Below are 17,454 nucleotides of genomic sequence, written 5' to 3' on the forward strand. Positions count from 1 at the left end.
AGATACACCTGTCCAGGACTGCAGGCCAGGGACAACTGCATTACCACCTACAACCACCGGAGGGAGCCCAAAAGCAGAATTCACAACAGCACACATGCTCTCTGATGATTTTGTGAACTTCAAGTAAACACGGACATATGAATAGATCCATAAACTTACAGTGGGGGAAATAAGTATTCGATCCCTTTTTGATTTTGTAAGTTTGCCCATTGACAAAGACATGAACAGTCTATAATTTTAACACTGAGAGAATATTAAAAAAATAAAATCCAGAAAATCACTATGTAAATTATGCAAATTTATTTGCATTTTGCAGTGAGAAGTAAGTACCGTATATACTCGAGTATAATTCGACCCCCCTATTTTTGCCACAAAGAAGTGGGAAAACTTAATGACTCGAGTATAAGCCTATGGTGGGAAATGCAGCAGCTACTGGTAAATTTCAAAAATAAAAATAGATACCAATAAAAGTAAAATTAATTGAGACATCAGTAGGTTAAGTGTTTTTGAATATCAATATTGAATCAGGAGCCCCATATAATGCTCCATACAGTTCATGATGGGCCCCATAAGATGCTCCATATTAAAATACGCCCCATATAATGCTCCATATACATATGTGCCAAAAATAATGCTCCATGCAGCCCATTTTGGCCCCATAAGATGCTCCATATACAAATATACCCCATATAATTCTCCATGCAGTTGATTATGGCCCCATAGATGCTCCATATACAAATATGCCCCATATAATGCTCCATGCAGTTCATTATGGCCCCATAGATGCTCCATATACAAATATGCCCCATATAATGCTCCATACAGTTCATTATGGCCCCATAGATGCTCCATATACAAATATGCCCCATATAATGCTACATTGCTCCATACAGTTCATTATGGCCCCATAGATGCTCCATATACAAATATGCCCCATATAATGCTCCATACAGTTCATTATGGCCCCATAGATGCTCCATATACAAATATGCCCCATATAATGCTCCATACAGTTCAGTATGGCCCCATAGATGCTCCATACAACAATGTGCCACATATAATGCTGCTGCTGCAATAAAAAAAAGACATGCCTCCCGTCGCTGCTCCTCAGCGTCCCGTCTCTCCGCACTGACTGTTCAGGCAGAGGGCGGCGCGCACACTAATACGTCATCACGCCCTCTGACCAGCACAGTCACTGCAGAGGATGCGGAAGACGGAGCGGCGCCGATGCTGGAACGAGGGACAGGTGAATATGAAATACTCAACTGCTCCGGCACGGTCCCTGGTAGCTTCTCCCGGACACATGGTCTCCGGCACCCGCAGCTTCTTCCTCTGTTCAGCGGTCACTGGTACCGCTCATTACAGTAATGAATATGCAGCTCCACCCCTATGGGAGTGGAGTCCATGTTCTTTACTGTAATGAGCGGTACCACGTGACCGCTGAACAGAGGAAGAAGGGGCCGGAGACCTTGGCACACACAGGGGCCGCACCAGGAGCAGGTGAGTATGTGACCGTCGTCGCTCCCCCTCACCCGGCGACCCCCCCCCCCCCGCCATCCACGACTCGAGTATAAGCCGAGAGGGGCACTTTTAGCCCATTTTTGGGGGCTGAAAATCTCGGCTTATACTCGAGTATATACGGTAATTGATCCCCTACCAACCATTAACCCTAGAACGCATACCTGGGGCCTCGCAGGCCTGCCAGGTTACTTGTTTTCTATTTTCTGTAAAAGTACTTTAGTTAGCATTTTGAAAATCTAGGTAATCCTATTATTATATTTTTATGTTGCAGACATTTCGGTATAACAACCTTTTTTTGGGACTACCCCATATGCACGCACCTGGGGCCTTTTAGGCCTGTACTAGGTTTACATGTGATACTCAGTCTTTTTGTCTGTATTGTTGCTGGTGAAGAACTTTTATGACTCTAAAACACTTGCTAAAAACTCTCTAAACACTCTAAAAACACTTGCTCTACCAATTTTCAATTCAGGAAAAAATATTACAATGGATAATTACTTTACCAATTTTGAAATGGCCAACTTTTTGCTTCAAAAGCAACTTACACTTGTTGGTACTATGAGGCCAAACTGCCGCAAAATTCTTCCAATCATGAAGCACAATGCACAGCGAACAATCTACGAGAGTGTATTCGGTTTCTGCAATCAAGCAACAATGGTGTCTTATAAAGCCAAGAAAGAAAAATCTGTGATATTACCGAGTACAATGCATCATGATGGAAGTATTGACACCAATGACAGGGAAAAAAAACCTGAAATCATACTGCATTATAATAAGACAAAAGGAGGTGTCGACAAGATGGACGAAATGATTGGAGAGTATTCGTGCAAAAGGCAGACTAAACGTTGGCCTGTTGCCCTTTTTTCCAATATCCTTGATGTGTCAGCCCTCAATAGCTACATTGTTTATTGTCAAACTAATCCAGAATTCCATGCCAACAGGAAAGACAAGAGACGTCTATTTTTGACAGAACTTTGTTATGAACTTTTGAAGCTTACTATGATGGAGAGAAGCAGCATGATATGCTTATCATGGCAAATTATGGAGGCAATGATCCGATGTGGAATACGCTTTCTGGAACATCCAGAGCAAAGAGAAAAAAAAAGAAAGCGCTGCTATATTTGTCCAGCAAAGAAGGAAAGAAAATCGGAGCGTTTCTGTTCTACTTGTGGAAAAAATGTATGCAAGGAACATTCAGCCGAAAAAATAATATGCGAGAATTGTCAGGGGAATATGTAAAGTTACAAATAAATATTCCTGCACCAAGTTTGCTACAACCAAAAAATGTTTTCATAACAAAATTGCATATAGAATGCCTATATTTGGCGTGCCCGGTTAATATTTTTTTGTTGTTTTATGCACATAATTATGTTTTGAAATATACACATCTTAGGCTGTGTTCCCAGTAGCGCTGGGGTTCGCCAGAAGGGGATCCATAATGGATCTGACCTCCTGGTAACTCCAGCTAAGGCTGTCGGAATGGCGGGATTCCGCCAGCCTTAGCTGGGGTCACCAGGAGGTCAGATCCATTACGGATCCCCTCCTGGCGGACCCCAGCGCTAGTTGTAATGCATCCTTTCCTTGCAATTGTGAAATAAATTTTGAAAAGTATTTTTATTTGAGTTATTCCGTGATATTTGCACACAGGCCTAAAAGGCCCCAGGTGCGTGAATATGGGGTAGTCCCAAAAAAAGGTTGTAATACCGAAATGCCTATAACATAAAAATATATGAACAACTGGAAATTACTAACAACTATATACCTGAGGAATACCTAGAGTTTCAAAATTCTAACAGAAAATAGAAAACAAGTAACTTGGCAGACCTGCGAGGCCCCAGGTATGCGTCCGCCAGCCTTAGCTGGGGTCACCAGGAGGTCAGATCCATTACGGAATCCCATCCTGGTGGACCCCTGCACTAGTGGGAATGCATTCTTACTTTGCAATAAACTTTGAAAAGTATTTTTATTTGAGTTATTCCATGATAATTGTAAACAGGCCTAAAAGGCCCTAGGTGCGTGAATGTGTAGATTTCTATGGGTATGCGTTCTAGGGTTAAGGCTGCCGTCACACTAGCAGTATTTGGTCAGTATTTTACATCAGTATTTGTAAGCCAAAACCAGGAGTGGATCAAATAGAGGAAAAGTATAACAGAAACATATGCACCACTTCTGCATTTATCACCCACTCCTGGTTTTGGCTTACAAATACTTATGTAAAATACTGACCAAATACTGCTAGTGTGAAGGCAGCCTAAGAGTTCCACAGACCAGTTAGACGCTCCTAATCAACTCGTAACCTGCATTAAAGACAGCTGTCTTACATAGTCACCTTTTTAAAAGACTCCTGTCCACAGACTCAATCAGTCAGATTCTAACCTCTACAACACAGGCAAGACCAAGAGCTTTATAAGGATGTCAGGGACAAGATCATAAACCTGTTATGATCAGGTAATTCAGAACCACAATGGACATTGAAGTCCAGAGCACACAAAGTGACCTGACAATTACCAAAAACAAAGGACGAGCTCTGAGACGTGGGAACTCTGCTGACCGCAATCCCTAATCCTAACACACCACACTAGAGGTAGCCGTGGATTGCGCCTAACGCTCCCTATGCAACTCGGCACAGCCTGAGAAACTAACTAGCCCTGAAGATAGAAAAATAAGCCTACCTTGCCTCAGAGAAATTCCCCAAAGGAAAAGGCAGCCCCCCACATATAATAACTGTGAGTAAGATGAAAATACAAACACAGAGATGAAATAGATTTAGCAAAGTGAGGCCCGACTTACTGAATAGACCGAGGATAGGAAAGATAGCTTTGCGGTCAACACAAAAACCTACAAACAACCACGCAGAGGGGCAAAAAGACCCTCCGCACCGACTAACGGTACGGAGGTGCTCCCTCTGCGTCTCAGAGCTTCCAGCAAGCAAGAAAAACCAATAAAGCAAGCTGGACAGAAAAAATAGCAAGCAAAAATAACACAAGCAAAACTTAGCTTATGCAGGATAGACAGGCCACAGGAACGATCCAGGAGGAAGCAAGACCAATACTAGAACATTGACTGGAGGCCAGGATCAAAGCACCAGGTGGAGTTAAATAGAGCAGCACCTAATGACTTAACCTCATCACCTGAGGAAGGAAACTCAGAAGCCGCAGTACCACTCTCATCCACCAAAGGAAGCTCATAGACAGAACCAGCCGAAGTACCACTCTCGACCACAGGAGGGAGCTTGGCCACAGAATTCACAACAGTACCCCCCCCTTGAGGAGGGGTCACCGAACCCTCACCAGAGCCCCCAGGCCGACCAGGATGAGCCACATGAAAGGCACGAACCAGATCGGCAGCATGAACATCAGAGGCAAAGACCCAGGAATTATCTTCCTGACCATAACCTTTCCACTTAACCAGATACTGGAGTTTCCGTCTCGAAACACGAGAATCCAAAATCTTCTCCACTATATACTCCAATTCCCCTTCAACCAAAACCGGAGCAGGAGGATCAATAGATGGAACCACAGGTGCCACGTATCTCCGCAACAATGACCTATGGAACACGTTATGGATGGAAAAAGAAGCTGGAAGAGTCAAACGAAAAGACACAGGATTAAGAACCTCAGAAATCCTATATGGACCAATGAAACGAGGCTTAAATTTAGGAGAGGAAACCTTCATAGGAATATAACGAGATGACAACCAAACCAAATCCCCAACACGAAGTCGGGGACCCACACGGCGCCTGCGGTTAGCGAAACGTTGAGCCTTCTCCTGGGACAAAGTCAGATTGTCCACTACATGAGTCCAGATCTGCTGCAACCTATCCACCACAGTATCCACACCAGGACAGTCCGAAGACTCAACCTGCCCTGAAGAGAAACGAGGGTGGAACCCAGAATTGCAGAAAAACGGCGAAACCAAAGTAGCCGAGCTGGCCCAATTATTAAGGGCGAACTCAGCCAAAGGCAAAAAGGACACCCAATCATCCTGATCAGCAGAAACAAAACATCTCAGATATGTTTCCAAGGTCTGATTGGTTCGTTCAGTCTGGCCATTTGTCTGAGGATGGAAAGCCGAGGAAAAAGACAAATCAATGCCCATCCTAGCACAAAAGGCTCGCCAAAACCTCGAAACAAACTGGGAACCTCTGTCAGAAACGATGTTCTCTGGAATGCCATGTAAACGAACCAAATGCTGGAAAAACAACGGCACCAAATCAGAGGAGGAAGGCAATTTAGACAAGGGCACCAAATGGACCATCTTAGAGAAGCGATCACAAACCACCCAAATGACCGACATTCTTTGAGAGACGGGGAGATCCCAAATAAAATCCAGAGATATGTGTCCAAGGCCTCTTCGGGACCGGCAAGGGCAAAAGCAACCCACTGGCACGAGAACAGCAGGGCTTAGCCCGAGCACAAATCCCACAGGACTGCACAAAAGAACGCACATCCCACGACAGAGACGGCCACCAAAAGGATCTAGCCACCAAATCTCTAGTACCAAAGATTCCAGGATGACCAGCCAACACCGAACAATGAACCTCAGAGATAACTTTATTCGTCCACCTATCAGGGACAAACAGTTTCTCCGCTGGGCAACGGTCAGGTCTATTAGCCTGAAATTTTTGCAGCACCCGCCGCAAATCAGGGGAGATGGCAGACAAAATTACCCCCTCTTTGAGAATACCCGCCGGCTCAGACAAACCCGGAGAATCGGGCACAAAACTCCTAGACAGGGCATCCGCCTTCACATTTTTAGAGCCCGGAAGGTACGAAACCACAAAGTCAAAATGGGAGAAAAACAGCGACCAACGAGCCTGTCTAGGATTCAACCGTTTGGCAGACTCAAGATAAGTCAAGTTTTTGTGATCAGTCAAGACCACCACGCGATGCTTAGCTCCTTCAAGCCAATGATGCCACTCCTTGAATGCCCACTTCATGGCTAGCAACTCTCGATTGCCAACATCATAATTTCGCTCAGCAGGCGAAAATTTCCTGGAAAAGAAGGCGCATGGTTTCATCACCGAGCAATCAGAACTTCTCTGCGACAAAACAGCCCCTGCTCCAATTTCGGAAGCATCAACCTCGACCTGGAACGGAAGCGAAACATCTGGTTGGCACAACACAGGGGCAGAAGAAAAACGACGCTTCAACTCCTGAAAAGCTTCCACACAGCAGAAGACCAATTGACCACATCAGCACCCTTCTTGGTTAAATCAGTCAACGGTTTAGCAATGCTAGAAAAATTAGCGATGAAGCGACGATAAAAATTAGCAAAGCCCAGGAACTTCTGCAGACTCTTCAGAGATGTTGGCTGAGTCCAATCATAAATGGCCTGAACTTTAACAGGGTCCATCTCGATAGTAGAAGGAGAAAAAATGAACCCCAAAAATGAAATCTTCTGAACACCAAAGAGACACTTTGACCCCTTCACAAGCAAAGAATTAGCACGCAGGACCTGGAACACCATTCTGACCTGCTTCACATGAGACTCCCAATCATCCGAGAAGACCAAAATATCATCCAAGTATACAATCAGGAATTTATCCAGGTACTCTCGGAAGATGTCATGCATAAAGGACTGAAACACTGATGGAGCATTAGAAAGTCCGAATGGCATAACCAGGTACTCAAAATGGCCTTCGGGCGTATTAAATGCTGTTTTCCATTCATCGCCCCATTTAATATGCACAAGATTATACGCACCACGAAGATCTATCTTGGTGAACCAACTAGCCCCCTTAATCCGAGCAAACAAATCAGACAGCAGCGGCAAGGGGTACTGAAATTTGACCGTAATTTTATTTAGAAGGCGGTAATCAATACAAGGTCTCAGCGAACCATCCTTCTTGGCCACAAAAAAGAACCCTGCTCCCAATGGCGACGATGACGGGCGAATATGACCCTTCTCCAAAGACTCCTTCACGTAACTCCGCATAGCGGCGTGCTCAGGTACAGATAAATTAAACAGTCGACCCTTAGGAAACTTACTACCAGGAATCAAATCGATAGCACAATCACAATCCCTATGCGGAGGTAGGGCATTGGACTTGGGCTCATCGAATACATCCCGGTAATCAGACAAGAACTCTGGGACCTCAGAAGGGGTGGATGATGAGATAGACAGAGATGGAACATCACCATGTACCCCCTGACAACCCCAGCTGGACACAGACATTGATTTCCAATCTAATACTGGGTTATGGACTTGTAGCCATGGCAACCCCAACACGATCACATCATGCAGATTATGCAACACCAGAAAGCGAATATCCTCCTGGTGTGCAGGAGCCATGCACATGGTCAGCTGGGTCCAATACTGAGGCTTATTCTTGGCCAAAGGCGTAGCATCAATTCCTCTCAATGGAATAGGACACTGCAAGGGCTCCAAGACAAACCCACAGCGCCTAGCAAACCCCAAGTCCATCAAATTCACGGCAGCGCCTGAATCCACAAATGCCATGACAGAATAGGAAGACAAAGAGCAGATCAAAGTAACGGACAAAAGAAATTTCGACTGTACCGTACCAATGGTGGGAGACCTAGCGAACCGCTTAGTGCGCTTAGGACAATCGGAGATAGCATGAGTGGAATCACCACAGTAGAAACACAGCCCATTCTGACATCTGTGTTCTTGCCTTTCAGCTCTTGTCAAAGTCCTATCGCACTGCATAGGCTCAGGTTCATGCTCAGATAATACCGCCAAATGGTGCACAGATTTACGCTCGCGCAAGCGTCGACCGATCTGAATGGCCAAAGACATAGACTCATTCAGACCAGCAGGCATAGGAAATCCCACCATGACATCCTTAAGGGCTTCAGAGAGACCCTTTCTGAAAATAGCTGCCAGCGCACATTCATTCCATTGAGTGAGCACGGACCACTTTCTAAACTTCTGACAATAAATCTCTATCTCATCCTGACCCTGACACTGAGCCAGCAAATTTTTCTCTGCCTGATCCACTGAATTAGGTTCGTCGTACAGCAATCCGAGCGCCAGAAAAAACGCATCAATATTACATAATGCAGGATCTCCTGGCGCAAGGGAAAATGCCCAGTCTTGAGGGTCGCCACGTAATAAAGAAATAATGATCTTAACTTGTTGTACTGGGTCACCAGAGGAGCGGGGTTTCAAAGCCAGAAATAGTTTACAATTATTTTTAAAATTCAAAAACTTTGCTCTATCTCCAGAAAATAACTCAGGAATAGGAATCTTAGGTTCTAACATAGGATTCTGAACCACGAAATCTTGAATATTCTGTACATTTATAGTGAGATTATCCATCAAAGAGAACAGACCTTGAATGTCCATGTCCACACCTGTGTTCTGATCCACCCTGATGTAAAGGGGAAAAGAAAGACAGAACACAGTGCAAAGAAAAAAAAATGGTCTCAGAACTTCTCTTTTCCCTCTATTGAGAAGCATTAGTACTTTGAGCCTCCAGTACTGTTATGATCAGGTAATTCAGAAGTTCAGAGCACACAAAGTGACCTGACAATTACCAAAAACAAAGGACAAGCTCTGATACGTGGGAACTCTGCTGACCGCAATCCCTAATCCTAACACACCACACTAGAGGTAGCCGTGGATTGCGCCTAACGCTCCCTATGCAACTCGGCACAGCCTGAGAAACTAACTAGCCCTGAAGATAGAAAAATAAGCCTACCTTGCCTCAGAGAAATTCCCCAAAGGAAAAGGCAGCCCCCCACATATAATAACTGTGAGTAAGATGAAAATACAAACACAGAGATTAAATAGATTTAGCAAAGTGAGGCCCGACTTACTGAATAGACCGAGGATAGGAAAGATAGCTTTGCGGTCAACACAAAAACCTACAAACAACCACGCAGAGGGGCAAAAAAGACCCTCCGCACCGACTAACGGTATGGAGGTGCTCCCTCTGCGTCTCAGAGCTTCCAGCAAGCAAGAAAAACCAATAAAGCAAGCTGGACAGAAAAAATAGCAAGCAAAAATAACACAAGCAAAACTTAGCTTATGCAGGATAGACAGGCCACAGGAACGATCCAGGAGGAAGCAAGACCAATACTAGAACATTGACTGGAGGCCAGGATCAAAGCACCAGGTGGAGTTAAATAGAGCAGCACCTAACGACTTAACCTCATCACCTGAGGAAGGAAACTCAGAAGCCGCAGTACCACTCTCATCCACCAAAGGAAGCTCGTATCCAGAACCAGCCAAAGTACCACTCTCGACCACAAGAGGGAGCTTGGCCACAGAATTCACAACATAAACCTGCACAAAGCTGTGATGGGCTACAAAACCATAAGTAAGGCGCTGGATGAAAAGGAGACAACTGTTGGTGCAATAGCAAGAAAATGGAAGAAATACAAAATGGCTGTCAATCTTCATCAATCTGGGGCACCATGCAAAATCTCACCTCGTGGGGTATCCTAGATTATGAGGAAGGCGAGAGATCAGCATAAATAAACGGGGAGAACTTGTTAATTATCTCAAAGCAGCTGGGACCACAGTCACCAAGAAAACCATTGCTAACACATTACGCCATAAAGGTTTAAAATCTTGCCGTGCCCACAAGAAGGCACATGTGCAGGCCCTCCTGAAGTTTGCCAATGAACACCTGTATGATTCTGTGAGTGATTGGAAGAAGGTGCTGTGGTCAGATGAGACAAAAATTGAGGTCTTTGGCATTAAATTAATTTGCTGTGTTTGGAGTAAGAGAAATGCTGCCTATGTCCCAAAGAACATCGTCTCCACTGTAAAGCATGGAGGTGGAAACATGTTTTGGGGATTTTTCTCTGCTAAGGGTACAGGACTACTTCACCGCATCAATGGGAAAATGGATGGAGTAATGTACCGTACAATCCCGAGTGACAACCTCCTTCAATCTGCCAGGACATTAAAATGGGTTGTGGCTGGGTCTTCCAGCAAGACAATGACCCAAAACATACAGCCAAGACAATAAAGGAGTCGCTCAAAAAGAAGCACATTAAGGTCATGTAGTGGCCTAGCCAGTCTCCAGACCTTAATCCCATAGAAAACTTATGAATGGAGTTGAGGCTTTGAATTGCCAAGCGACAGCCTCAAAATCTTCATGATTTTGAGATGATCTGCAGAGGAGTGGACCAAAATTCCTCCTGACATGTGCACAAACCTCATCATCAACTACAAAAAAGTCTGACTGCTGTGCTAGCAACAAGGGTTTTGCCACCAAGTATTAAGTCTTCTTTGCCAGAGGGATCAAATAGTTATTTCTCACTGCAAAATGCAAATACATTTATATAATTTATAGAATGCGATTTTCTGGATTTTATTTTTTATATTCTATCTCTCAATGTTTAAATTAACCTATCCTTAAAATTATAGACTGTTCATGTCTTTGTCAGTGGGCAAACTTACAAAATCAGCAAAGGGATGAAATACTTATTTCCCCCATTATAAATGGGTAGCTGTTCTATGAAAACCGTGGGTAGAACACATGTGAAACATGGATATTTGAATGAGACTTCAAAGACTTATCTCCATTAGGGCATGTGGACATCAGAAGGGGCCTCCATCTATGTTCCAGAGCTGCTAAGAAAAAAAAATAGCTGTCTCTTTTGGTATCTGTCCATTTACATGGCTGTTCTTGGCTGCCAAGTGATAAGAGCTGATCCCCATTGGTTGCAGAAAGGGGACCTGCAGTAATAATCTCTTTGAAGTTTTCCTACCTTTTTGTTTTTGTAATATCTACTTCTTACAATTATTTTTCACCCTGGTTCTAATTCACGTTTCATTATATCATTCAGGATAAATAAACACTCTTCTGTACATGTTAGGTCTGATTTTTTTCTTTTCTTTCCAAGACTTGAATTTTCTCTTGAGACAAAAAATGTTTTCTCTTGGCTCAGTGACCACACTTTACATATTCATTCTTTAGAAGTCTGTTATAAGGAAGCAGGTGAAAAAACAAGAATACTGAACTTTGAGTGCTGCCTGTCCCAATGAATTTTTTTTTCCTAGGGCCACTTGTTCCTTTAGTATTAACCATATACTGACTGCACAACCTTCCTGTATTATGTAATGTACAGCCAGTTCCCATAGAGAAGGAAGAGTTAATACGAGTCAACGTGCAAAAACACACTCTTGGAATCACATCCTGTTGGTCCTTTAAAGTTTTCATTTTGTTATGTACAGCTTTTTTTTATGTCACAGACAAGAGTTTCCTGCTTTGAATGACCCTTACGAAACCTTACTGGGTCTCTCAAAAGTTAATGGCAAGCCACCTTTCCAAGCTGCAGCCAAGGAATGAGGTCTTTCTTTGAAATCGAAGGGTTATGGTCCCTTCTCAGCAGTGGCTCTCTCAGAAACTATGAACTCTAGTCTGTAAAAACAAACAAGAGCATCACAGAGTAAATTGCTTGTAGGCTTCTACAAAATTACTCTTTTGATGGTATTTTTAACGCATAAATGAAAAGAGTTTTCTTAAAAGTGTAATCCCTTTAAAATGTTTCTTCTTAAAACACCATGAAATAGAAGTTGCTGAACAATTGTGCAGTGCACCACAGGAAATACTTACAAAGAAATTATCATTAAAAGGACACATTGCCTTTATTTAATGGACAGAATAGTCCTATTATTATTTTTTATTATTGCCAATCCTTCACCCAAAAATTATACCTGCTTGCCAACTACAAACTCCCCAAGCACGGTTTGTTTTATATACTTTCAGCATGCACAACTGATAACAAATCTCTGAATGTCATGCATCAGACTCTCACATTCAAAGCAAAAACTCTATTTTTTGTTACGAATAATTCTAAAGTATACATATAAAAGTTTAAATTATAAGAAGGCAATACGAGGAGATGGCAGCTGTGATTAAATCAAGCTCTGCATGAATGTCATTTTTTTCTCTTTCATTTTTACCTACTTTTAGTTTACCTGAACAAGCAGACTGCAGTTTAAAGCAAGCACAGAAGCAAGAACAGAGCATCAGCCTGAGCCACTAAAGAGACAGTATATATTTAATTCTACTTTTAACTTCTTTTACAGTATAGATTAAATTGATAGAGCACAGCAATAAAATAGTAGTATGGCCAATGGGGGAATTCACAGATCAACAACCTGCATCTTGTAACTTCCTGACAAAAAAAAAGTGTTCCAAAATTGTGCTGATGGGAAGTAGACATGTGTGAAATTTTATTTATTAACTATTTTGTCTTGCATATCTCTGTGATTTAAGGGCATGAAAATGCAGTTTAAAAATTTCCATTTTTTTTTCACAAAAAACGCAAATCATTTTGATGACATTTTACCACTTTCATGAATTACAATATGTTACAAAAACAATGTCAGAATCAGTGGGATCCATTGAAGTGTTCCAGAGTTATAACCACAAAGTGACAGTGGTCAGAATTGTAAAAACTAGCCCGATCATTAACGTGGAAACCACCTTTGGGGGTAAAGGGGTTAAAGGGAATCTGTCAGCAGGTTTTTGCTATTTCATCTGAGAGTAACCTGATGTAGGCGAAGAGACCCTGAATCCAATGATGTATCACTTAGTTTACTGGGTGCAGTGATTCTGACACAGAATTTTTAGATTTAGCATGAAGCAGAGCTGAGAAAGCAAACCTCGCCCAGACCAGGCTCTGTATATACAATGGCTATAGACAGTGAATGGCTTATCACAGAAGAGGTCAGAGTCTGACTAAGAGGCATGTGCTGCTGTGTTCAAGCAATGATAAGCTCCTGGTGTTAAAACAATCATTGCAAGTAAACAAAACCACAGAGCTTGATGAGAGAGGCATGGCAGAAATCTATGTTGAAACACCTACAGCATACTGTCTTTAGATTGTATCGCAAAAGCCTGCTGACAGATTCCCTTTAACTTTGAATCAGGAGACAGACCCATGGTCAGTGCGGAAATTACTACACATATTTAAAGAAGTCCAATACGTGGACAACTTCTCATTCCCCACACTTGGCCCCCATAAAATAATAAAGCTTATACTCCCCTCCCATGCTGGTACCATTCCTGCGGTGTCGACACTTCCGCTCCTGTGCTGTTGTGACACATGACATCGGTGCCCCATCAGCACTGGTGTCACTGTCCCCGCCTCCTGTAGAATTGAGCAGGAAGCTGCAGCCTGGACTTTTTATCACAGGCTGGACAGTGACGCCAATGCTGATTGGGCACCGTCCTCACGTGTCACAACAACCGCCTTGTAGCCCTGGGATTACGAGTGCCAACACCATGGGAATGGCTTCGGCACGTGAGGTGAGTATAGGCTTTTTATCTTTTTGGCACCATTTTGATCAAGAACAGGTTGTCCTTGAAGTGGACAACCCCTTTAAGTCGAATTCAGGCATCCGTAAAAGCAGTTTGTGGGTGAAGCCACACAAGTTTTGTTCAAATGTGTGGACTCCACCTTAAGAAAGTGAATGGGGAAAAAACATGTTACATTCAGTATGATCAGGATGTTTTCAACAGATTTGACCAAATATTACTGAAGACATTCTGATAAAATTATTAATGGAACCAGCACTGATATATGTGTACTCCTAAATTATGTCATTATTACATATAATAGTTCGTAGGCAGAAAGCTTGTTATTGTAACGCAGAGCATGTCAGACATGTTGGCTTATGTTAATGTAAAACGACAGAGGAAAGCATAATCCAGTAGACATTTGCAGCTAAATCCTGTAACAAGGAGTATAGAAAGGCAGCAAGTGCTGATGGTAAGTAGTATACATGTGTAATGGGTAGAGTGGACTATATTACTATGTGTTATTATACTTTGTCTCCTTTCACAGACAGCGCTGACACTCACCTGCCATTCTCCTGTGATCAAACTTGTTTTCAGGCAGTGATCTGTATGTGCACAAGCTGTCTGCAGATCCAACTACTTTTTGTAATAGCATCTTATGCAATATGGGTGTGTGTCTCCCACTAGTGAGAAATGCAAGAGAATTAATGATTTACCATGTACTGTACAGCGCAGCACACACATTCAGTATTTGATTTAGAATCCGTAAATGAATGTAAGAGCCCTGAGTGGCACTACATAGCACAGGGATTCTCCCTTTGATTTTTTGGGGGGGTCCCGGTGTCATGGACCCCCTCAGGTCCTTTGTCGAATTTGCCTGTAGCGTTATTTAATAATTATTTTTTTTCTATGAAACTCATGACTATGATTCAGTTCAAAATGTCCATTTGAGCAATAAACAAAACAAAATGAAAACACAGGTGATTACGTAAATAAAAAACACAAACTTAATGGAAGTACATACCCCAGACTTTCTAAATATTAAAATCATCACCTGTTATGATCCCTGATGTAGAGCATGGAATCAATGGTGCTATATAAATAAATAATAATAATTATACTTGGAAACAACATTCCATGACAGTTTAGTTATTTATTTAGCCTCATTAGCACAAAGACAACATTTTCAAAAATGCCAGTGCAACCTATGCAATTCTACCTCAATTTTGGAAAACTGAGTACAAAATCCGTAGTGTAATCACATTTTGTGAATATAGTCGAACGCTCAATTGCTCCTGCTTCAATAACAGTGTATCTTGCACATCTCTAGCCTACCTACAATAGCAAGGTGACATTAACCCTTCATTACCCCATATCCCACTGCTACACGGGAGTGGGAAGAGAGAGGCTAAGTGCCAGAATAGGCGCATCATACAGATGTGCCTTTTCTGGGGTGGCTGGGGGCAGATGTTTTTAGCCGGAGGGGGGGGGGGCAATAACCATGGACCCTCTCCAGGCTATTAATATCTGCCCTCAGTCACTGGCTTTACCACTCTGGCGGAGAAAATTGCGCGGGAGCCCACTCCAATTTTTTCCGGGATTTAACCCTTTAATTTAATAGCTAAAGACCCCAAATTTGACACAAAGACACTTCTTACATTACTATAGAGAACTATGTAATAAAAGAAGGGATATGAGATGGTTTACTGTATGTAAACCATGTCTCATATCCTGTCGGGTTTGTGAAGGAGATCGCAAAAGCCGGCGATTGAATTACCAGCTTTTCCTGCCATCTAGCGCTGAATTAAATATATTTATATTTAATTCAGCGCTAGATGGCGGAAAAGCCGATAATTCAATTGCCAGCTTTTGCTATCTCCTTCACAAACCCGACAGGATGAGACATGGTTTACATAATATATATATATATATATATATATATATATATATCTATAATTGCCTAAGGGTTTTTCCGTCTGTCTGTCTTTCTGTCTGTCTGTCTGTCTGTCCTGGAAATCCCGGCTCTCTGATTGGTCGAGGCCGCCAGGCCTCGACCAATCAGACCGGCACAGCATCGATGTAGAAATCCCGCGTCTCTGATTGGTCGAGGCCGCCAGGCCTCGACCAATCAGCAACGGGCACAGCGACGATGATGTCATAAAGGACGTAGACATCTCATGTTTCTGATTCAGCGACGGGCACAGTATCGACGTAGATGTCATAATGGTTGCCATGGCGACGATGATGTCATAAAGGTTGCCTCGACCAATCATCGACGGGCACAGTCTGCCGCGAATTCTGGAATCATCATTGTCCATATACTACGGGGACATGCATATTCTAGAATACCCGATGCGTTAGAATCGGGCCACAATCTAGTATATATATATATATATATCTCATTGATATATATCACGGTGGCACAGTGGATAGCACAGCAGCCTTGCAGCGCTGGTTCAAGCCCCACTAAGGACATCTGCAAAGAGTTTGTATGTTCTCTCCGTGTTTGCGTGGGTTTCCTCCGGGTACTCCGGTTTCTTCCCACATTCCAAAGACATACTGATAGGGAATTTAGATTGTGAGCCCCAACGGGGGCCAGCAACGATAATTTGTGCAACCTGTAAAGCGCTGCAGAATATGTTAGCGCTATATAAAAATAAAGATTATATATACCTACCTATACTATGTGTACACATTTATTCTACCTATTCTATTCTGTCAGTGTGATTTTACTATACACTGCGCTGAATTGTCGGCTTTTCTATAGAACACCGCTGCGTATTTCTCGCAAGTCATACGCATGGTCCGTGTGTAATCCGTAATTTTCTCGCCCCCATAGACTTTCATTGGCATAATTTTTGCGCAATACGCTGACAAACACAGCATGCTGCGATTTTCTACCCCCGTAACATACTAATATAATATATGGATGCGTAATATACGGCAGATAGGAGCTGCCCCATAGAGAATCATTGGGCCGTATGCAATGCGTATTTTCTGGACATATTTTCTGCGCTCATACAGTGGGGCAAAAAAGTATTTAGTCAGTCAGCAATAGTGCAAGTTCCACCACTTAAAAAGATGAGAGGCGTCTGTAATTAACATCATAGGTAGACCTCAACTATGGGAGACAAACTGAGAAAAAAAAATCCAGAAAATCACATTGTCTGTTTTTTTTATCATTTTTTTTGCATATTATGGTGGAAAATAAGTATTTGGTCAGAAACAAACAATCAAGATTTCTGGCTCTCACAGACCTGTAACTTCTTCTTTAAGAGTCTCCTCTTTCCTCCACTCATTATCTGCAGTAATGGCACCTGTTTAAACTTGTTATCAGTATAAAAAGACACCTGTGCACACCCTCAAACAGTCTGACTCCAAACTCCACTATGGTGAAGACCAAAGAGCTGTCAAAGGACACCAGAAACAAAATTGTAGCCCTGCACCAGGCTGGGAAGACTGAATCTGCAATAGCCAACCAGCTTGGAGTGAAGAAATCAACAGTGCGAGCAATAATTAGAAAATGGAAGACATACAAGATCACTGATAATCTCCCTCGATCTGGGGCTCCACGCAAAATCCCACCCCGTGGGGTCAGAATGATCACAAGAATGGTGAGCAAAAATCCCAGAACCACGCGGGGGGACCTAGTGAATGAACTGCAGAGAGCTGGGACCAATGTAACAAGGACTACCATAAGTAAC

At 42.8% G+C, this 17,454-nt stretch overlaps 1 protein-coding gene across 3 annotated transcripts in view; it reads right to left on the bottom strand.

The window, feature by feature from the left end:
• TMTC4 (transmembrane O-mannosyltransferase targeting cadherins 4) overlaps window positions 1–17,454 on the bottom strand; it is a 253,025-nt gene that overhangs the window by 55,139 nt on the left and 180,432 nt on the right. The window contains exon 1 of one of the 3 annotated variants that reach the window (XM_069757977.1): window positions 14,315–14,420. The exons of the other annotated variants lie outside the window; for them this stretch is intronic. Within the exon in view, the coding sequence (XP_069614078.1) occupies window positions 14,315–14,405 (91 nt within the window). The 5' untranslated portion in view covers window positions 14,406–14,420. Of the gene's footprint in view, window positions 1–14,314; window positions 14,421–17,454 lie in introns of those variants that run through there. 3 annotated transcript variants of the gene reach the window in all.

Source organism: Ranitomeya imitator, chromosome 3, assembly GCF_032444005.1.
Source record: "Ranitomeya imitator isolate aRanImi1 chromosome 3, aRanImi1.pri, whole genome shotgun sequence".
In the NCBI taxonomy this organism is placed as follows: domain Eukaryota; kingdom Metazoa; phylum Chordata; class Amphibia; order Anura; family Dendrobatidae; genus Ranitomeya; species Ranitomeya imitator.